The sequence below is a fragment of the Scleropages formosus genome, chromosome 16 (assembly GCF_900964775.1).
Source record: "Scleropages formosus chromosome 16, fSclFor1.1, whole genome shotgun sequence".
Classification (NCBI taxonomy): Eukaryota; Metazoa; Chordata; class Actinopteri; order Osteoglossiformes; family Osteoglossidae; genus Scleropages; species Scleropages formosus.
Window position 1 is genome coordinate 25,240,789 of NC_041821.1, and position 22,367 is coordinate 25,263,155.

At 41.8% G+C, this 22,367-nt stretch overlaps 2 protein-coding genes across 4 annotated transcripts; both read left to right on the plus strand.

The window, feature by feature from the left end:
• The first annotated feature begins 119 nt into the window (after nt 1-119).
• Nucleotides 120-4,144, plus strand: LOC108919685 (CD83 antigen-like). Its single transcript, XM_018727891.2, has 4 exons — nt 120-327; nt 2,468-2,598; nt 3,205-3,427; nt 3,816-4,144. The coding sequence occupies exons 1-4, from the start codon at nt 300-302 to the stop codon at nt 3,953-3,955; spliced, it is 522 nt and encodes a 173-aa protein (XP_018583407.1). The 5' UTR covers nt 120-299; the 3' UTR covers nt 3,956-4,144.
• Nucleotides 4,145-4,168: 24 nt separating this feature from the next.
• On the plus strand, nt 4,169-18,305 carry LOC108919684 (retinol dehydrogenase 12-like). 3 transcript variants are annotated; one of them, XM_018727889.1, is made up of 7 exons: nt 4,169-4,242; nt 8,211-8,326; nt 10,737-10,892; nt 11,606-11,710; nt 16,867-17,076; nt 17,166-17,358; nt 18,040-18,305. In XM_018727889.1, exons 1-7 carry the CDS (start codon nt 4,235-4,237, stop codon nt 18,140-18,142), a joined length of 891 nt encoding a protein of 296 aa, XP_018583405.1. In that variant the 5' UTR covers nt 4,169-4,234; the 3' UTR covers nt 18,143-18,305. The 3 variants fall into 3 exon arrangements, with proteins under 3 accessions (XP_018583405.1, XP_018583403.1, XP_018583404.1); XM_018727887.2 differs by lacking the exon at nt 4,169-4,242 and adding an exon at nt 7,465-7,755; XM_018727888.2 differs by lacking the exon at nt 4,169-4,242 and adding an exon at nt 7,465-7,755 and having other exon boundaries at nt 11,609-11,710.
• The last annotated feature ends 4,062 nt before the right edge of the window (nt 18,306-22,367 follow it).

The window sequence follows — 22,367 nt, forward strand, 5'->3', positions numbered from 1 at the left end:
TGGGGTCATTTTATTTTTCTTCCGTGTTCTGACGTAATAGTAACGCGCGTCCGTGTCGGACTCCCGTCTGGACGCTAGTACTGTTTCTTCCATTATGAACCAATCATGTACATCATATGAGTAGCGGGAATAGTTTATCCGAATATCCAGTTACCAGTATCCTAATCATCTTCCTAATATTTTTTAAACATTTAAGTTAAATTACAGGAGTAGTTGCATGAAGGTTTATCCTTGTTCAACAGTTAGGATCTCAAAGTTGTAGTACATGAAGTGAACATTTATCATCATGTACATCTTACATGACATGGAGAAGTGAGTCCGGAAAAGGTGAGTTTTAAGACCCGTTAATGTGGACAGAAATTCAGCAATCCTGAGTGACGGGGGAGATCATTCCACCACATCAGACTCGGAGCCAGACCCGAGAAGCTTTGTGCTTTATGTGTGGGAATAGACAGTAGTCCCCCCTTCTCCGCGGGGGATATGTTCTAATACCCCCAGTGGATACGTGAAACCGCAGAGAGAACCGAACCCTATATACTGTGTCTTTTTCGTATATAGAAGAAGAAAGAAAACTATGGACTAATGCTGATGTCCTCATAAGTATTGACTTTTTGAAAATAACGTGTTTTTATTAAAAAAAAAAAGGTTTATTTTAATACAAGAACTGCGATACCGCGACAGTCAGTCTGATAACCGACACGGTACTAAGTGACTGCGTAGACTACGGGCGGGTACCGGATACAGCGTGATATGCAAGACAAAGGGATGATTCACGTCCTAGGCGGGACGGCGCGAGATTTCATCACGTTACTCGAAACGGCGCGCAATGTATAACTTCGCAATTGTTTATTTTTGTAACTTTCCCTTTAATATTTTCGGACAGTGGGCAACTGAAGTCGCGGATAATGGGGGACTATTGTGTGTATATATATATATATATATATATATATATATATACACACACACACTCTCTGAAACCACTTGTCCCAAGGGGGGGTCGCGGCGAGCCCGGCAGCGCGAGGCGGAGGGGTGGGGTGACACACCCAGGGCGGGACACCAGTCCGTCGCAAGGCACCCCAACCAGGACTCGAGGCCCAGACCCACCGAGTACAGGCCGGACTCGCTCAGCTGCGCCACCGCACCCCACTCTTGTATATTTATAGTTATCGTTCAAACTCTCATGTATTTCACTCCTTACATTTTGAAAGATTAACAGAATTAAAAAAAAAAATTTTCCAACTTTATTTAGAAAGTTATAAATAATACATACAACCAAAACAATACATTAAAAATCCACAACCAAACAAACCCAGAAGCCTTGACAAATAACACCAGAGACATAGCGAGACTGGGTGTCGACGGGAGTTGCCCCTGTCACTCTTGAGCCCCCCTACTCCCCACAATGGTTAGGGAGTCAGCCTCACTCAGAATTTCTTTGCGGCACACGGCCCATGACTCATGTGAGAGCCAATCAGAACGAAACACAATACCTACAGGTCTAGACGCTACTGTAACGCAACTATTGTATTTGCATGAGTCCACGGCAGCCAGTATGCAAGCAAACAGTATGATTAGTAAGTGTTAGTGCAGTAATAGCGGGCAGCTCACAGCGTAGTGGTGGTTAGAGATCGTTAAGGTGCCTTTGGATCCAAAGGTTGGCGGTGAAATCTGAAAGCTGAGTCACACCCTGCTCTCTTTGGCTTGTTGTGCTCTGCGTTGAAAGCGACACGTGTCCTAGCGATGAAGCCGGGGCTCCGTAAGTGCTTCGTTTGGTCATCTTCCATGCCGTATTTAATCGCGTTCCACTTGAGATGTTTAATTTCAGTTTGTTTCAGGATTGGAGCTATTTTCTCCCTCGGTTTTTCTGAGGGAGTCATTTAAAAACCTCTAATGAATGACTCAGCGCGGCCATGTGCTTCTGTAAGCGTCTCCACGTTTAAAGCAGTGAATGCAGAGTATCGTTTTCAGTATAACAGTGTTTTAGTGTAAATATTTTTAATAATTTATTACATAAAAATAATCTTTTCACGTTAAACGTGAGCAGCACAATATGGTATTCTTTTAAATAAAACTGAATAATTCAGTTGAGTTGTATACTAAGAACTTTGTAAAGAAGGCAATACTTAGTTTTTGGCAGAAGTAGTATACATTTTTTACTACATCCAGAAATCATATCCATATTACAAATCAATTCAAGCCTTTTACTTTCATTTATTCCAGTGGACAGAATATTTTAATTTATAGCTGAATGATCCAAATGTCGGGCACTGTGCTACATGGATTGCAACATACTTCAAATAGAGAATTATAAACTGGTGACTTGAGCAGAGGTTCTAAAGCAGCAGTAGTTCAACAAGCAGCTTTTGGCCTACAGTTTGTCACCAAATTGCAGTGACTGAAGATGTGACATTGTTCCTGAAATAGTATACAGAAATTAATATGTATATTTGCATATTTCTCTGTGTAGTTCTTTTGCTCTCATTCTGCTGTGGTAAAGCTGCTACAGAAGTTTTGTCAAAGTCTGGGAAGGAAGCTGTATTAATATGTCCAGCAATGGCTAAACCTCAGGTCCAGTACAGAGCCATTAGCTGGTACAAGGTAAGCCAAACACACAGGATTAGATGTGTCAAAACTTTTTCATGATGTGTATCCATGTTTTTCCGTCATTACCATCTTCCTGACTTTACTTGTATAATCATAAATTATTAGTGAATACCCTCAGTGCAGTTACCAGTGTATTGGCCTCAAAATATAGCATGGAAGAAGTCTTTGCAGATACGTCATTAAAGTAAATGATAGAGCCAATAAGGCAATTCAAAAAGAGTTTGACCCAAAAACCATTACAGACACAGTTTGCCAGGAATTGAGTTTGGCACCATTCGTTTTCACTTAAATATATGTATGTCACAAGTTACGTATTGGGTAATCTGTGACAAGTTATTTCTGGGTTACACAAATGTGTACTGTCTCATGGCAGCAGTCATGCAGATTTTACTGAAATGAGTGCACTTTGTTTCACTTGAAAAGCACAGCACTCATTCCATTATTCCATTAACTGTCATTTCATACTGTTTTTACATACTTGTAACATAAACCAATTTCATATGAATTCAAAAATTCATTAAGGAAGTTTATCCCTTTAATGAAAGACAAATACAGAAGACCACAGGGTCTCAGCTCTTGCTTCCTCTTATTTTTTCTCAGGTATCTGCAAACGGTCTGAGTGGGATACTACGCTGGGACAGAAAGCGCAGTGAAGTCCTGATGTATCATGGCTTTACCCGGCCTGTACAGTGTCCCATTTCAAACTGCCTCTCCTTGAGCCTGAGAAACCTGACCTGTGAGGATGGCGGGGAGTACCGCTGCACCCTGTGGGCCCCACTGGGACACCAGAGTAGGGAAGGAACAGTCCACCTGAACATTAAAGGTACTTTTACAGGGGAGATAAAGAATGCCTATCCATGTGTGTCAATGATGATGACACATCATCGTCATTGACGCCCGCTCCTTGTATCACAAAGGAAATAGAAAAAGATTTTTTGTAAACCTGGCTTCTATAAAGAAACATATACTGTAGATTTGAATTAAGGGAAAAAATGGAAATTCAAAGTTTCTGGGATCACATAGGCACTATGGAACTTTTCGGGAAATGGTGCCATTGCCCTACTTATTGTGATGTTCAACCAAAGGCCTGTTTAGTTTCAGTCTTTAGCTAAAGCATAAAAGGCTTGTGATGTAGGGCAATGTTTGCAGATGGTTCTAAAAAATTAAATTTATCATGTGAGAATGTGTTTCATTATATCCTTTTACCCCAGGTTGCACCACTGTGAAATATTTAGCACAGGATGAAATGCTGGCATTAGCACCATACTGTGTTGCTCTTTCATTCTTAGTAAGTATTTCTTCCACTTTCACTTTCACTGTAGTCACTGTGAATTGGTGGCCTTGCCGTTAGTGTGTGTGTGTCTATGTGTCAGTGACTGAGTGTGTGTGACTGGCACCACACCCAGGGTGTACCTTCCCTCACCTTCATGCTTCCAGGATAGGCTCTGGAGCACCACAACCTTGCTTTAGACATGTAGCTGTTGATAATGAATGGTTCTGAGAATGGAGACAAGGAATTTCAACATGCTTCACATTGACTCAGTACAATCTTTCTTTCAGATTCTTGTTGGAATATGCAAGATTTTGACCAGGGAAAATACAAAAATCCCATTGGAAAAGTACCTTCAATATGACAAAGTAAGAGAAATTAGTTTATAAAGTGTAATACCTTCATGAAGGGAATGTGGCTAAAAGGCAGAGTAGTGGTTAGAGCTGTCACATTCTGCTTGAAGGAACTGAGTTTGAACCCTGCTCGAATTGCAGTAGCCCTAACCAAAGTATCTGCCCTAAACTGATAAAGTAGAAATTGGCCAGCTGTATATATGGGTAAAGAATTCAAAGTCGTCACTTAGTGTACCAACAAAACATAAGACACCTTAGAGAGAAGCATCAGTTAAATGAGTGCGTAAAAATATGTGGTATGTCTCATATATCTCAGGGAGCTATTTGGTGTACAAAGAAGGCTTTTTGATGTACAATGTTATATTAACCAAATTGTTTGAAATATTATAGGTAATATCTAGGTGCTTCTGAATCTGGCATATGAGTGAGTGGCAAACATCAAATGTCCATACATTTTTAGGAGACACCCTGAATATGTATGGTATTTAACTTTTTTCTTTCATTTTTTACAGAACAGCATACACTGGCTCCTTGTGTTACAACAATTAAAGTTACTCACACACACACATTTTCAGAATCGCTTGTCCCATACGGGGTCGCGGGGAACCGGAGCCCACCCGGCAACACAGGGCGTAAGGCCAGAGGGGGAGGGGACACACCCAGGACGGGACGCCAGTCCATCACAAGGAACCCCAAGCGGGACTCAAACCCCAGACCCACTGGAGAGCAGGACCCGGTCCAACCCACTGCGCCACCATGCCCCCCTGTCAATTAAAGTTACTAATTTTCAAAAAATGCTAACATTTTGTACATAAGTAGTACATTACATATTTAGTTATATTTCCTTCACCTATGTACAAAATGTTAGCATTTTTGAAAATGGGAGTAAAATGCATGCGGACAGAACAGGGCCATCTTCATTCATTTGGCTTCATGATGATTACAACTCTGTTGCTTTTTATAAAAACAGGAATTTTTATTTAAAGTTATTTTAAGGTAGTTTTAATTTCAGTGTAGCCTGAGGTTAATTAAGTGTTACAATAAAAGGTCAACTGTGCCCCAGCTGTGTTCATGAATTGAGGAGAGAGTGAATTTCATTTTGCTTTTGTATTTTCTTTATTTCTCTCCAGTATTGCTGTTGCTTACTGGTCCGATGCAGTTATCATAACCACACACACACACACACATTTTCAGAACCGCTTGTCCCATACGGGGTCACGGGGAACCGGAGCCAACCCGGTAACACAGGGCGTAAGGCCGGAGGGGGAGGGGACATACCCAGGACGGGACGCCAGTCCGTCGCAAGGCACCCCAAGCGGGACTCGAACCCCAGACCCACTGAAGAGCAGGACTGTGGTCCAACCCACTGCGCCACCGCACCCCCTTTATCATAACCAAATAATGATTATTAAAATAAAAATTCTGAGTAACATATTGAGTCAGAAAAAAAACCCAGAGGTGAACCCTGTGACCTGAAAAGCTGTTAATTGGATTCTGAAAATTCTGTGGAAGCCATGTGACTGTGTTTATAAAGTTTTTGGTAGTACTCAGGAGCCACTCAGTATGTACGCCTGATAAATTGTAAACAAGAAACTTTTTCTAGAGTGTGCCTTCAGAGAATTTGGGTTTTCTCTACAGAATAAGCTCTTTGATGAATTGAAAACTGTATTCTGTCTTGCTTTTTTTTCAGATTTATTATGCAGTGAGAAGACAAACTGGTCTTTTTTCCCTAATAAATCCTTATTGTTTGTAATGGGCTCACAGAACACTGCTCAGCAAATCCACTCAGCTTCGCACTGTTGAATTTTGAGGTCACACTATTAACAAGCATCTCATTTCCAGGGTTATGGAGAACTGGATTATTTCTACTAAGTTAAATTCCTCATTTTGTCACATTTAGGCCACAGAAAAAATGCTGCATAGGCACTAGATTAGCAAAGAACACATATTGCAGTCCAGCAAGAGAGAATATGTTTCACTGATGTATGGACTCATTGTAACTAGTGTATATAGCAGTGTAAATCACCTTGGTGAATAAGGTGTGTGGGCTGATATCACTACCTAGTGTTCATTGAATGTGGTGTTGGAGAAAGCATCTGCTAAATGAAGTAAAACTCTCAATTTTAAGGATTTGCATGAATTAATCACTGAAATTCCTGATTATACTGAGTGTTCACTAGGGATATTTTCATTTGAAATTCTCTCTTTAGTGGAATAAGACTAGAATAGAGAAGTGACAGAATGTTGCATAAACATTTAATAAGCAATAGATCTAATTGTATTTATTTTGCAAGCATCAATTTAACAGTTTGAAAGAAATCATGAAATTGATGGTATGATCTAATAATAAAATTGCACAGATGTACTTTTCACATTGACTCTTTTATAATATCCAGTGTATATATTCTATATATGAATATATACTGTAACTATATCAACAAAGTTCCCTTGTAAGGTGACATGTGAATGTAAATCCATCCATAATCCATGGCTAAGACGTCAGTGTCGAGCAGCTGCAGAATCAGCACTGACACTATTGCACATGTGATCATAAGCACATTATTCTTGACGCCACACAACAGCAACCCAACTACACACACACATATTGTCTGAAGCCACTTGTCCTGAGTGGGGTCGGAGCCTAACCCGATGACACAGGGCGCAAGGCACCCCAAGCGGGACTCAAACCCCAGACCCACCAGAGAGCAGGCACAGGCAAAACCTGCTGTGCCACCACACCCCCGCAACCCAACTAGCAAAGGTACAATCTCTTAACATTTCACGTGGTGCCTTTAGTAACACCTAATTTACATTCATATGTACACTGATTCATTTGGCAGTGGCTTTTCTGCAAAGCGACGCACAGACTGTTCAATGATGACATGATGATAAATAACCTAGAAAAATCTCTTTACGGTCATTATGCCAGTACAGCAAATTCTTGACGAAATCTTTTATTGTAGGATCCATAACGGCAGTAACTGAACGTACGAAATTGCTTCTGGCGATTCTCTTTCTTTTGGAGACACCAGAAAATTACATAAAAGATTTTTACATGGGGGGTGCGGTGGCGCAGTGGGTTGGACCACGGTCCTGCTTTCTGGTGGGTCTGGGGTTCGAGTCCCGCTTGGGGTTCCTTGCGACGGCCTGGCGTCCCGTCCTGGGTGTGTCCCCTCCCCCTCCGGCCTTACGCCCTGTGTTACCGGGTAGGCTCCGGTTCCCCGTGACCCCGTATGGGATAAGCGGTTCTGAAAATGTGTGTGTGTGTGTGTGTGTGTGTGATTTTTACATGTACATCAGAGGCTTAAATCCCGGATCAACCCGATTCATATGTAAACCCCGCCCACATAGAGCCCACGGCAAGCAGAACAGCGATCCGGGAAACGATGACGTCAGCGCGTACATATCTAGCATGTGAGTGTGAGTGGCATTTCGTGCGGGTTCGCGACAGAAATAGTGACAGTCCGACCCGTTTGGAGTGACGCCGGTTATGTCTCGGAACCACGGTCCAAACATGCACTCACTAAGGTAAACTCGAGTGTTTCGTTCCTTTTTTTCACAGTCCGTTGACATTGTAGTGTTGACTCGATTTATTGCTTTGTTGTGTCGGCCGCGTGCTCGCCCGCGTGGAAAAGAGCTCATGTCATGATGTTTGTAGTATACTAACTCTGTCTGTGCTCAGATCATTTTTTAAAAACATGATGATTTTTTTTCTAATAATTTCCCTCCCTGGATATAATCAACTGACATGATTCATCCGATAAACCACTCTGGCGTTATTTTGTGCATAAATAAAAGTATACGTGAGGTGCCAAGCTGAGAGGTATGTGAATCACACTACAGTACAGTTCGCCTAGTATCTGTATACTTTACACAGTAACTGAGTCCTGAAGAAACCTTTAGCTGAGTGTTTCTTCAAGTGCGGGTGGAGGTGCAGTGAAGCTGTAAGTGTTGTGTTCACACACGTTGTTTTTCTCTCTCAGGAACTTGTTGCTGGGCCAGTGGTTGTGCGGTGAGCGGCTGAGTGGGAAAACTGTGCTCGTTACCGGAGCCAACAGTGGCATTGGGAAAGAAACGGCCAGGGATCTGGCCAAGAGGGGTATGTACCCCACACGTTTACCATGCTGTCTGTGGCCTTTCCTTCAGGGACAGCAGCTTTTTTACATTTATCAGACACTTTACTCCAAAGCAACTCACACACATACACACACACACACACACTGAAACCATTTGTCCCAAGTGGGGTCGGGGTGAGCTAGAGCCTAACCCGGCAACATACGGTGCAGGGCTGGAGGGGAAAGGGACACACCCAAGGCAGGATGCCAGTCCATCACATGGCACCCCAAGTGGGACTCAAACCCCAAGCCTGCTAAAAAGCAGGCACTGGCCAAACCCGCCGTGCCACCGTGGCCCCCTAGGAATGTATATCTCATAGAAAATACAATGTCTTCATTACATTAGCAGGAAGAGACACTCAGATGTACATGTGTGATCCTAAAGTGGGGACAGCTGGTGGTGTACTGGTTAGCGCTACTGTCTTTGGATCCAAAGGTCACAGGTTTCACCACATCTCTGACTAGTACCCTTGAGCAAGGTATCTACCCTAAAATTGCTCTAGTAAAAATTACTGTGTAAATGTGTATCTTATAATATTTAAAAAAAAAAAAATGGTGGGAGGGTATTGGGATTTGTCTATCCTGTGTTTTATGCACCTACTCGAACAATGAACTTCAGTGCAGCAAGTGGTGGCAACAGACTAAGTTTGCTTGAGACTTTCATGTCTGCAGCTATGTCTCCTTCCCTTAATATAATGCATAAATTGTACTTTTGCTGAGATGTACATCGCTTTGGAAAAAAGCATCTGCTAAATGAATAAATGTACATGTAAATGGATAAATAATTGTAACCTTAACATTGTAAGTCCCTTTGGAGAAAATCATCAGCTAAACAAATAAATGTAAAGCAGAGTTTGTTTCTTTACACCATATGAACCAATGTTCATCACACAAGTATAAAGGTTTATCCGAATATTGGCAATTCCTAATTATAACGTTTTAAACATTTACATTACATTTACAAGAGTAGCTGCATGAAGGTTTTTTGCAACATTAGGATGGACACTTTGCCCTGATATGATCTGACAACTCCATCAGCTGGGCATGACCAATTTATAGTGAATTATTATTATTATTATTATTATTATTATTATTATTATTATTAATAATAATAATAATAATAATAATAATAATTCTGGTGTGTTTCCTTGTACCTGTGGTTGTGTATTGTTTCTGTTTCTTGCTATTAAGTTTAGATGACAAAAAAAGTGCTATAAAGTTAGAAAAGAATTATTGTCAGAAGTTGACATAGTTCTGCCAAAATTTCATTGGTCATAGAAGATATAAAGGGCATGATTAGTCACTGTGATTCAGACTTTAGTTGTTGTGTCATTTTGTTTCCCATGAATTATCTATGAGGAAAAACTAGTTAAAAAAAATATACTTTGTCACTGAGAAAAGGAAAGAAAGAAAATGACAAATGAGGTATCGCAGAATTGGGTTTGTTTAAGTAGTCTCAAGAAATATGTATTGTTCTGCTTTATTCAGGATTTCAATGTTGATTTAAAGTAATAATAATTTTATGTTAACAAATACACAATGCTTTTAGCATGTTCTGACTTGAATTTTGGTCTAAAGAAGTTTTTCATGTACAGGGGGTCCCTGAGTTACGATGGGATTACATTATGTGAAACCCATCGTAAGTCAAAAATGCATTTAATGCACCTAACCTACTGAACATCATAGCCTAGCATATGTGCAGTGGCCATTATGGGCTTGTTGCCTTCCTGCTGGGCAATTATTTTGAGTTTCTCCTCAAGAGTAATTGCCTTCTTCTTCTTCTTCCCACCAGTAGCAGGAGACACAGATGGGCGTTTCTGTGATATTATGTATGCACAAAACAACGTAGATACAGGGAGGTATGTGTATGGTGACCTCGTGACAGAGTGGGAGATGCAGATTGCTGCTGCAGCCCAGCATTGCGACAGAGTATCACACCACATATTGTTTGCCTGGGTAAAAAAATCTAAATTCAAAATTTAAAGTACAGTTTCTACTGAATGTCTATCACCAGCTCACTATCATAAAGTCGAAAAATCGTAAGTCAAACCATCATAAGTCGAGGAGCATCTGTAGTTTCTTTATGCAGATGCAGAACTATGATGGCAGGAAGCATTGAGGGGAAAAAAGAAATCAGTTTCCTCAAGAGTTATACTCACGTGCATTATGATGCAGTGAGAAGAAGTTTCAGCAGCAGATTTTTGTTTTAAATTCTGTTTATGGGTACAGCAGTGCCCATAATAGCTGGAGGATCTCTGATGCACTCCAGACACATTTTACTGCCATCAGGTTATTTAATGTGAATAAGTAAATCATATGTGCACTGAAATACATGTGTTGATTCATTCTACTATGCAGTCTGCTGTATTTATTTATTTTTATCTATTTTGACAGGCGCCAGAATCATTTTGGCCTGCAGGGATATGGCAAAGGCAGAAGCCGCCCAGAAAGAGATTATCGAAGACTCAGGGAATCAAGACGTTGTCATCAGGAGGCTTGATCTATCTGACATCAAGTCAATCAGAGAATTTGCAGAGATAATTAACAAGGGTAAGTCCAGTGAAAAGTTAAGCATCTTACCACTTGTTAAGCAACTTACCACAAGAACTGCACCTGCTGCTCACATCTTTTTCTCTTTTAAAACTTTTTTCATCAACTGCAGACTGTAAATCAAGTTCAGATGGGTTTTTATTGTCATTCCTCCATATAGCTTGTATACAATGGAGCGAAATGTCGTTTTCCGGGACCATGGTGCAACACAGAACAGTACGCAAGACTACATAAAGTACAAATACACAACAGTGTGAGACAAATGCAGGGCAATATATATACAGAACAGAACAGTAGATATACAGGACGATAAATACACAGGATATGGGCTGTAAACTGTTTTGTAGTGTAGCAGCAGTAAGTACTAAGTAGCAGTAAAAATGAATACAAAGTGTCTGACGCAGCTTTACAAAGTGCAGGTGTGCAGTGGTATTGAGTTATGCTGGGTTAGCTTAAATTTAAATAACATTTATAGACATATAATTTGTGTGAGTTTTACCTTGTTGTCTTTCCTTCAAGGGTTTCTGAAATAGTTTTCCTGTATCCCTTGTGGTATTATTATACTGACAAAGTTTTCTGATTTTTTTTTTTTTTTTTTTTTTAATTCAATGTGGATAACACTTTGTCTTAATCAGACTACAGTACTTAAGATGATATGATTACAAGCATGAAAATGTGAGGTCTGGTCTGGATTTTCATACTTTTTTTACTAGAAGAAAAGCAAGTCAACATACTCATCAACAATGCGGGAATAATGATGTGCCCCTACTCTAAGACTGTGGACGGCTTTGAAATGCAGTTTGGAGTAAACCACCTAGGTAAGACTGGTTACCACTAGTTAGAAATCACACACACACACACACATTTTCAGAACCGCTTGTCCCTTACGGGGTCACGGGGAACCGGAGCCTACCCGGCAACACAGGGCGTAAGGCCAGAGGAGGAGGAGACACACCCAGGACGGGATGCCAGTCCATCACAAGGCACCCCAAGTGGGACTCGAACCCCAGACCCACCAGAAAGCAGGACTGTGGGCCAACCCACTGCACCACTGCACCCCACCTATTGAAAGAAACATATTATGTAAACTACAAATTACATTTACATTTATACATTTAGCAGACACTTTCTCCAAAGCGACACACATCTTGTAGAAAATACAATTTGTGCTTTACCTTAGGAGACATAGCTGCAGATGTGTGATTCTTAAGTACAGTTAGTTTCCTTCACCATATGCACTGAAATTTATCGCTTGCAAAGAACTTTACCAGAATATCACCTATTCCTAATCACCTTCCTAGTAGTTTTTTTTCTTTTTTTGAGATACATATAAACCTTTACGTTACATTGCAGGAGTGGCTCTAAAGGATTAATCCGAGCATAATCATAAACATGTATATTTTATGGGCATGAACATTTATACCTTACATGAACTTGATATCATGGGTGAAGTGAGTGTGGAAGAGATGAGTTTTAAGATACTTTTTAAATGTGGACAAAGATTCAGCAGTTCTGAGCGAGAGGGGAGGTCGTTCCACCAGAATGGAGGCAGAAGTGACAACCTCCGTGCTTTACCTTTCATGCATGGGACCACCAAGCAGTCAGATGGTGGTAGAGCGTAGCAGTATGGCTGGCGTGTAGCAAATGATCAAGTCCTGTAGACAGCTGGGAGCAGTTCTAGTGATGCATTTGTAGGCCATAACCAGGGTCTTAAATTTGATCCGGGCAGCTATGGGAAGCCAGTGCAGAGAAATGAGTAGAGGAGATACATGCGAATGCTTTGGCAAGTCAAACACAACTTCGGCAGCAGCATTCTAGAAGCTGCAGAGGTTTAATGGCAGTAGCAGGAAGGCCAGACAGGAGAGAGTTGCAGTAGTCCAGACAGCATGTCACCATGGCCTGGACAAGTAGTTGTGCAGAGTCAGTTGTGAGGTAAGGACAGATCCTCCGGATGTTATGCAGGAGGAATCTGCAGGTCTGGACTGTGCTTTGATGTACTGATAGAAAGATAGACTCAAGTCTATCTTTCTCCCAGACTTTTAGCCGAGGAGGTAGGCAAAATGAGTGAGTTGTCCAGTTTGATCAAGAGAGGATCTCTGTTTTGTAGGTGGTGATCAGTCATCCATGCAGAGATGTCCGACAGGTAGGCAGCTAAGGAAAGTAAGAGCTGGGTATCATCAGTGTAGCAGTGGCATTTGAATCCATGGGAGGCAATGACAGGGCCGAGGGAGGAGGTGTAGATCGAGAAGAGCAGAGGACCCAGTACTGAGCCCTGCGGGACACCAGTTGAGAGAGGCAGAGGAGAAGAACGGGAGCCCCGCCAGACCACTTGATAGGATCTGTCAGATAGGTAAGACTCAGACCATCTTAGTGCTGTTCCTTTGAGCCAAAGCTGACTAAGAGAGGAGAGTAGAATCTGGAGGTTGCCAGTGTCGAACGCTGCAGACAGGTCAAGGAGGATGAGGATCGAGGAGGGAGAGGCTGCTCTGGCCAACTGGAGAGCATCAGACACTGCCAGGAGCGCCGTCTCCGTGGAGTGACAACTTTGAATCCAGACTGATATCCATCGAGAAGATGGTTCCGGGTGAGGAATTCAGAAAGTTGATCAGTTTGCTCATTCTAGAGTTTTAGACAGAAGGGAGAGGAGGGAGACTGGCCTATAGTTTCGGACTGAGTTAGGATCCAGAGAGGGTTTCTTTACCAGATGTGAAATGAGAGTAGTTTTGAAGTCAGATGGGAAGCAGCTAGAGGAGAGCGAGGAGTTGATCTTAGCGATGAAGGTGGAGAGTTGCACAGAGATGGTCTGTAGGAGTGAGGATGGGATTGGATCCAGCAAGCAGGTGGTGGATCTGTGTGATATCAGGAGGTAAGAGACTTCATTTTCTGAGAGTGGCTTGAATTCAGAGAGCATGTCTTCATAGGGAAGTTCAGCATGAACAGGGCAGGGTGATGCCAAGAACTTGTCCATGATTGTGTTGACTTTGTCTCTGAAAATACAAAGCAAATTCATCAGCAGTGAGAGGAGGAGGAGGGTGCGGTGGAGGACACAGTAGGGATGAGAAGGTGGCGAAGAGTCTGTGTGGTTTTTTAGATGCAGACTATTTTGTTGTGGAAGAAGATTGTTTTGGCTGAGGACACAGCAGAGTGAAAAGTAGCTGAAAGTTCTTTGTAGACATCCAGGTCCATGCGAGTCTTGGATTTATACCATCATTGCTCTGCAGCCTGGAGTTTGGTCCTGTTAGTACGTAATGGATCAGTCAGCTGTGGGGTGGTACTGGGGCATGCTGGTCTAGAAGATAGTGAACAGAGAGATTCAAGAGAGGAAGATAGGGCAGAGAGGAAAATGTTAGTAGCATTGTCTGTTGATAGATCTGAGAATTGTGCAGCAGAAGGGAGAGCAGACAGCATGGCAGGGGCAAGGTAAGAAGGCGAGAGAGATTTTAAGTTATGGTGGAAAGTAACAATGGGTGCAGAAGAAGGAGAGGGATTAGTGGTGAGGCATGGCTGGAAGGAGACGAAGAAATGATTGGAGAAATGGAGTGGGGTAACAGAGCAGACAGGACAGCCACAGTTACGGGAGAAGACAAGGTCAAGGCAATTGTCAGCTTTGTGAATAGCAGGGGACTGGGATAGGGAGAGGTCAAAGGACTGCAGGAGCAGCAAAAGGCCACTTGCATGAATGTCCTCGATATGCAGACTGAAGTACACACACACACATTTTCTGAACCGCTTGTCCCATATGGGGTCGCGGGGAACCGGAGCCTACCCGGCAACACAGGGCGTAAGGCTGGAAGGGGAGGGGACACACCCAGGACGGGACGCCAGTCCGTCGCAAGGCACCCCAAGTGGGACTCGAACCCCAGACCTGCTGGAGAGCAGGACCCGGTCCAACCCACTGCACCACTGCACCCCCTGGAAAGCAAATATTTAAACAGTTATGGGAATGTGGGTGTCTTATCAGAACAGTATGAATTCGGTCATTCATCATTTCATACAGAAGTACTCTGTGATTGAAGTAATTCAGGAGAATCAGTGGAGTGCTGTCCCCTGGGAGAGAGCTCAACAAAATGTCGAGGTCATTCAGGAAGCGGACGGGAGGGCCCGGGAGTGGTACAGAAGAAATGAATTAATACACACACACACGCACACACACAAGTTGAATACCGCTTGTCCCGAGAGGGGTCACGGCGAGCTGGAGCCTCATCCAGCAACACAGGACATAAGGCCGGAGGGGGAGGGGACACACCCAGGACAGGACGCCAGTCTGTCACAAGGCACCCCAAGCAGGACTCGAACCCCAGACCCACCAGAGAGCAGAACCTGGCCAAACCTGCTGTGCCACCGCACCTCCCTTTAATTAATAAATAAATACTAATAAAATACTAATAAAAACAAATTACAGTTTATACGCAGATTTTTTTCTGTAAATATTGGAAAAATTTTTTGAGATCTGCAACAATTTGAAAAAACAGACGAACTGCGTAGCATGGAGATATCAAAAAATTAAGAAAAAGTTAGGTATGTCATGAATGCATAAAAAATGTGTAGATACTAGTCTATTTTACCATTTACTACCATAAAATATACACAAATCTATTATAAATAGTTAAAATTTATGAAAACTTGCACACATAAACACTTAGACTGTACATGGCACCATTCACAGTCAAGAGAAATGTAAACAAATGTAAAGATGCAGTATTAAATCATAACGGAATAAAATTAACTAGTACATACTGCACTACTGTAGCAATTAGTCTATTTTATCATTTACTACCATAAATTACACACATTTATTAAGAAAAAATAAAAAGTAAAGATTTTGTAAAACTTTACACACATACCAAAAATGCAGATGATGCGCAGAAGGCTACAAATCCAAAGGAAAAAATGATGTCTAGTACAGCATACAGTATGTCATAAATGCATAAAATATTGGCATATTTGATCTATTTTCTCATTAACTAACAAATATTACACAAATCTATTATAAAAAGTTAACTTTTATAAAAGTTACAGTCCACAAAAGAATTGCGGTTCTGCACAGTTTGTAGGATGACACTGACCATCTCCATGTGAGCAGTGCATACAGTACTGTAAATTTATTTTCTCTTCCTTATGATTTTCTTAACTTTTTTCCTAACTTTATTTTAAGAATACAGTAAATAAATAACAGACAAAATATGTGTTAATCGACTGTTCATGTTATCAGTAAGGCTTCGGTCAACAGTAGGCTATTGGTAGTTAATTTTTTGGGGAGTCAAAAGTTTTATGTGGATTTTCAACTGCACGGGGGGTTGGCGCTCCTAACCCCCGCATTGTTCAAGGATCAACTGTATTTTCATTTTTAATAAATTCAATACCTTTGTCATGGTCACAGACAGGAGATGGGAGGTAGGGTTTGGACGCAAGTGCAGGTGCTGTTGTTTCGGTGCCAAAACACAGGAGCAATCAGAGACTGAGGTCGGGGAAAGGCAAGGACCTTCCGAGGTGCAAACATCGTTCAAGGGGCGAAGCAATAGTCAGGAAACTGGTGAACAATCCAAGGTCAAAAAGCCAGGAGAAGCAGGAGCATTGACCAGGGGATAGGGTACTGGGAAACCAAGACACTGACTCTGCACACCAAAGGATGGTCATTGAAATTCCACATCTGTTGCTGTGATGGCGCCGCCTTTATACCAGGCCGTGCTAATCGGCAACAGGTGCTCTTGCTAAGCTGGTGGGTGGGCGTGACAACTTTTCCTAAAATTTGCTATATTGGGCAATTTTTTAATCCTACAAATTTCTTTTCAGTAACTTCAAAGAATTAGCACACAAAACTTTCATTGGCATTCCATAGTTTTTGCTGTTTATTATTTTTGGCATTTTTTTTCTTAGCTGTGGAATATATTGAAAGGATTGTTTTTTGATAATTTAATGAATCCACAAAAAAGTTAAAAGGCTGATGAATTGCATTTATTTTCTGATCTTTTAGGTCACTTCTTACTTACCTACTTATTGAGTGATCTGATTAAGAGATCAGCCCCAGCTAGGATCATTAATGTCTCCTCCATGGCTCACAGCTGGGGCACCATCAGACTGGATGACCTCAACAGCGAGACGAGCTATGACAGCCGCAAGGCATACTGTCAGAGCAAGCTTGCCAACATCCTGTTCACACGGTCTCTGGCAAAACAGCTGCAAGGTGAACACAGGGCTGTGGGTGTGAGTCGAATGACACCTATTCACAGGTTGCGAGCAGTGTAGGTGAGCACCTGACTTCTGCTCCCTCAGGAACTGGTGTGACGGCATATGCTCTTCACCCCGGCGTTGTGCAGACAGAACTGTCAAGGCACCTCAGTATACCCCTTAAATTTGCCTGGATGGTGGGGCGACCGTTCACGAAGAACTCTGTGCAGGGTGCCCAGACCTCCATCTACTGTGCCGTGGCGCCTGAGCTAGAGAAGGAAAGCGGTGGATACTACAGGTACCCACTGAAGGGGACATTTACAGTTTCTCCTCAGTTGCTTTAAAACCATTTCCTTCAAATTGTTGTGATTGTTACATATTTATACACTTTTTTTCTGAAATCATTCAGTCAGTAGAGTATTTTTGTACAATGAAATTTTTTGTCGGTTCGAAAAATACAGAGCACCAGCATGACCAGTATAACTATCGTACGTTCTGACAGCACGTTCTGTTAGACTGCAGTCTGATGGATACTGCTAGCCACTGAGGTGCAATTACTGTATGTCCAGTACATTATATTGCTGTTGCATAGGGCCACATGACAAAATAACTTTCATTCAGTAAAACATATATGTTTCAATATAAATATCTAAAACACATATTAAATGTACAATGTTATCTGCGAATAGTGTTTTCACTATAAATCAGAGAAAAAAATTGTTCACAAACAAGCTGAAAACATGAGGTATCACGAGGCTCTTGTTTTCCACTGCTACAAAGCATGAACCAGCTTTACAGTAGTCCTGTTTTTAAGAAAGTATTCTGAAAATTTGTATATTGAGCAGTCCTATTAGCTGAAACTGATATATTGAGATCATTGTAAGTGTGGAAACAATGGATTTCTGTGTACCACATGTCAGTAGCACAATTTTTTGCTCTACAAGTGGGTTCTAAATCTGGTGTGTTTGCACTTTTACAGTGACTGTGCGCCAGCGACCTGCACAAGATCCGCTATGGACGAAGAAATCGCTCAGAAGCTTTGGGAACTTAGCTGCAGGATGCTTGCAATAACGTGGGAGTAAAAGCAGAAATGCAAGTGTATTTTCCAAATTGTGGAACTGAGTGTTCCAAATTGTGGCAGTTTAAATGCTTTACAACAGTTAGAACATTTATTGTAAAAACTGACCAACTTTGTGCAAAGGTGATTTATTGAACTTTAGCTTTTCTGTAAGAGAAGCAGTTTCAGATGATGATGATATTACAGACACACTTTCAGAACCGCTTGTCCCATACAGGGTTACAGAGCCTACCCGGAAACACAAGGGGACATACCCAGGACAGGACACCAGTCTATCGCAAGGCACCCCCAGCAGGACTTGAACCCCAGACCCACCGGAGAGCAGGACCATGGTCCAACCCACTGCGCCACCACACCTTAACTGATGATATTACACACACACACACACACACACACACACACACACACACACACACACACACACACACACACACACACACACACACACACACACACACACACACACACACACACACACACACACACACACACACACACACACACACACACACACACACACACACACACACACACACACACACACACACACACACACACACACACACACACACACACACACACACACACACACACACACACACACACACACACACTTTCAGAACCGCTTGTCCCATACGGGGTCACGGGGAACCGGAGCCTACCCGGCAACACAGGGCGTAAGGCCGGAGGGGGAAGGGGACACACCCAGGACAGGACGCCAGTCCGTCACAAGGCACCCCAGGCAGGACTTGAACCCCAGACCCACCGGAGAGGAGGACTGCAGTCCAACCCACTGCGCCACCACACCCCGATGATATTACATTTACATTTATTCATTTAGCAGACACTTTTCTCCAAAGCCACTTCTAATGAACTCTATGTAGTGTTACTAGCCAACACACCTTATTCACCGTGGTGACTTACACTGCTAGTACTGTACACTGCTTACAATGGGTCACTCATCCATACATCAGTGGAACACACTCTCTGTCACTCACACACCATACTTGGGTGGCCCTGTTCAAACAATTGAACTACAGTATATATTGCTTTCTCTTCATTGAATTCTATTCTGTTCAGACTTTGTCACTTTATAAATAATGCTGTGTAATGTCTGCAACGTCTGTTGTTCTTATGTGTTAATTGTAAGATGATCACAGACCCTTCCCACCCCATTTACATTTACATTTTTTCATTTAGCAGACACTTTTGTCCAAAGCGACGTACATCTCAGCAAAAGTACAATTTATGCATTACATTAAGAGAAAGAGACATAGCGCCAATAACATCTTCCAAGCGCCAGCTTCTGGGATGGATTACAAGACAAAAAAACAGCATGTCTTTGGACTGGGCAGAGAAACCCATGCAGACACAGAGAATATGAAAACTCTATACAGACTGAGTAGGGATTGAACTCACATCCTCTCGCACCACCCAGATGCTGTGAGATGGCAGCGCCACTGTGCCACCGTTATTATGTTTATAGTTGTAGCATGCATATTCTAAAGTGGAGAATAAAATTATATATTCATCTCTAAGAAAACATGGATTAACATGGAAACCATGAAACTTAAGGTGTTTGTAAACCTCCAATCATGAAGTTCATGTCTTCAATAAGCAAGGCATTTCTCAAAAAATGTAATAAATTAGAGAATATGCAAAAGGTGATAATGAAATACACCATCACTTCACGACTTAAGCCGGAGAAATAAGGTAAAATGTACCAATACAGCCTGAAGTCTATTATGTTGAATTAGTTTTTAAGTAATCTGTTTGCTAATCATTGCTTAACATTTTTGTATGCTTCATTAGGTCTTAATTTTGTTCTTCTGGGTGCTCTGGTTTCCTCCCACAGAGTTTTCAGGTTAACTGATGACTCTAAATTGCCCATAGTGTGTGAATGTGTGGGTGAATCATTACCATATGTGGCTACTCTGTAATAGATATGTATCCTGTCCAGTTTGTACCCCTCCTAACCCAGCACCCAGTGATTCCAGAATAGGTTCTGGACCAGCATGACCCTGACAAGGGCAAGCAGTTAAGGTCAGTATTAAGTGAGATGTGTGTTCTTCCAAAGTCCACAAGCAAGACTCTTACTTACACTTCAGTTCATTTTTATAGCACACTCTTCTCACACGGTGATGCAGAGCACTGAACAAAGGCATCAGACAAACAAAGACAGCTGACTATATACCAGAGTAATACATTATCTATGCAGTTATTATGATTACGATGGCTGCCCACCCATCCTGGGCATTATAGATTAAGCAGGACTTCTAAGTCACTTTACAACTAATAATAACATTGTAGCTGAATGTTAATGATGTCCCAGTTCACATAGGTATGTCTCATCCTAATGGCAGGTGGTCATCAGCACAGCCAACTAGAATTACATTTTGTAGTGATATGTCCAAGTGAACATGTAAGTCTTTAGTCTGGATTTGAAGACCGATACAGATGAGGCATTTCTGACAGTAACTGGTAGACTGTTCCGCAGTTTAGGTGCTTTACAGCTGTAAAGGGGTACCTTAAAGTACCTGTGATCAATACGTAGGAGATCGTGCTTTAAAGGCACGATCTCCTACTTATTGATCACAGGTACTTTAAGGTAACCTGCATCCAATGAACGAAGATATCATCCTGCGATATGAGTCAATAATCTCACAAAGGTAAACCGGAGCAATGCCATGTACTGCCTTATAGGTCAAAAGTAGAATTTTATAATCAACTCTAAATGTGACCGGGAGCCAATGCAACAATTTAAGTACCGGTGTTATATGGTCGTACTTCCTAGTTCTAGTGACAATTCTCACAGCAGCATTTTGTACCAGTTGTAGCCTGGATACAGTCTGGTATGGGCAACCTGATAATAAAGCATTACAATAGTCCATCCTGCTTGAGACAAAAGCATGAATCAGTTTCTCAGCATCCTGCCTACATAGGAATCGTCTTAATTAAGCTATATTTCTCAACTGAAGGAAGCAAATAGTCAAACTATTTACATGAGACACAAATGACAGCTTTCCATCCAACAAGACACCCGAATCCTTAACACAATCTGTATGCTTGAACCTAGTACCACTTGTGGTAAGATTGGTGTGATTGTGTCAAGAGTTTTGGCATCAGCACCCACCACAAGTATCTCTGTTTTAGTAGCATTTACAGATAAAAATGTTTACTCATCCATAGTATTATATTGCTAAAACAATTAACTAAAGACACCAGATGTGATGGGTCATCAGGTTTAAGCGAAACATATAGCTGTGTGTCATTGGCATATGAATGAAAACACATTGTGTCTACGAATGATGTCACTCAATGGTAACATAGAATGAAAACAGTAATGGCCCCAGCACAAAGCCCTGTGGCACACCATACTGAGCAGTAATTGCGATGGAGGGAGTGCAGTCATCAGATTTCACTACGAGTCAGACCACTTCAGGACAGTACCCCTTAGTCCAACCAGGTTTTCAAGTCCATTCAGTAGGATACTATGGTCAGTGTCAAATGCAGCACTCAAGTCCAGTAATATAAGAACAGAGATCTGACCAGCATCAGAAGACTTGAGAATATCTTTAACAACACGTGGGAGTGCCTTTTCAGGGCTGTGACCAGTCCCAAGACCACTGTGAAATTTTTCAAATATATTGTTATGATAATTAAGCTATTTTACAATTTGGGAAGCTACAATCCTTTCTTAAATTTTGGATAAAAACGGGAAATTAGAGAGAGGTCGATAATTACACGGGTTAGAACCCAGATCTGATTTCTTTAGTAGAGCTCTAATAGAAATTTTAAAAGCTTTTAGAACACAGCTTTAGTAACGACATAATGTAGCGTCCCCCCCACGGAGCTCGTCTAGAAACGTGCTTTTTATGAGAAGCGTACATGTCTCTCAGCAGCAGTCTTAACAAAGACGTTTCGGACAGTACAAGACGCTTCAGAATCCTCCTGGGTCACTCCCAGCCCCCCCGCTGCACCCCATGGTTAAGGGCCCCCCCCCGGGACTCCCCAGAATTCCACTCTCGAACACTGAACATAAATAGAACGACAACCAACCAGAAACCATACACAACTATGTACACACACATAAACACTAATGCCAAGTATTTACACATTTACTCCACTCAGCGCTGTTACAATATTAATAAAAGGTTCTGCAAGCATGGAAACTGCGGCTTTCAGTAATTTATTAACTTAATTTAATTTAAAAACGACATAAATTCATA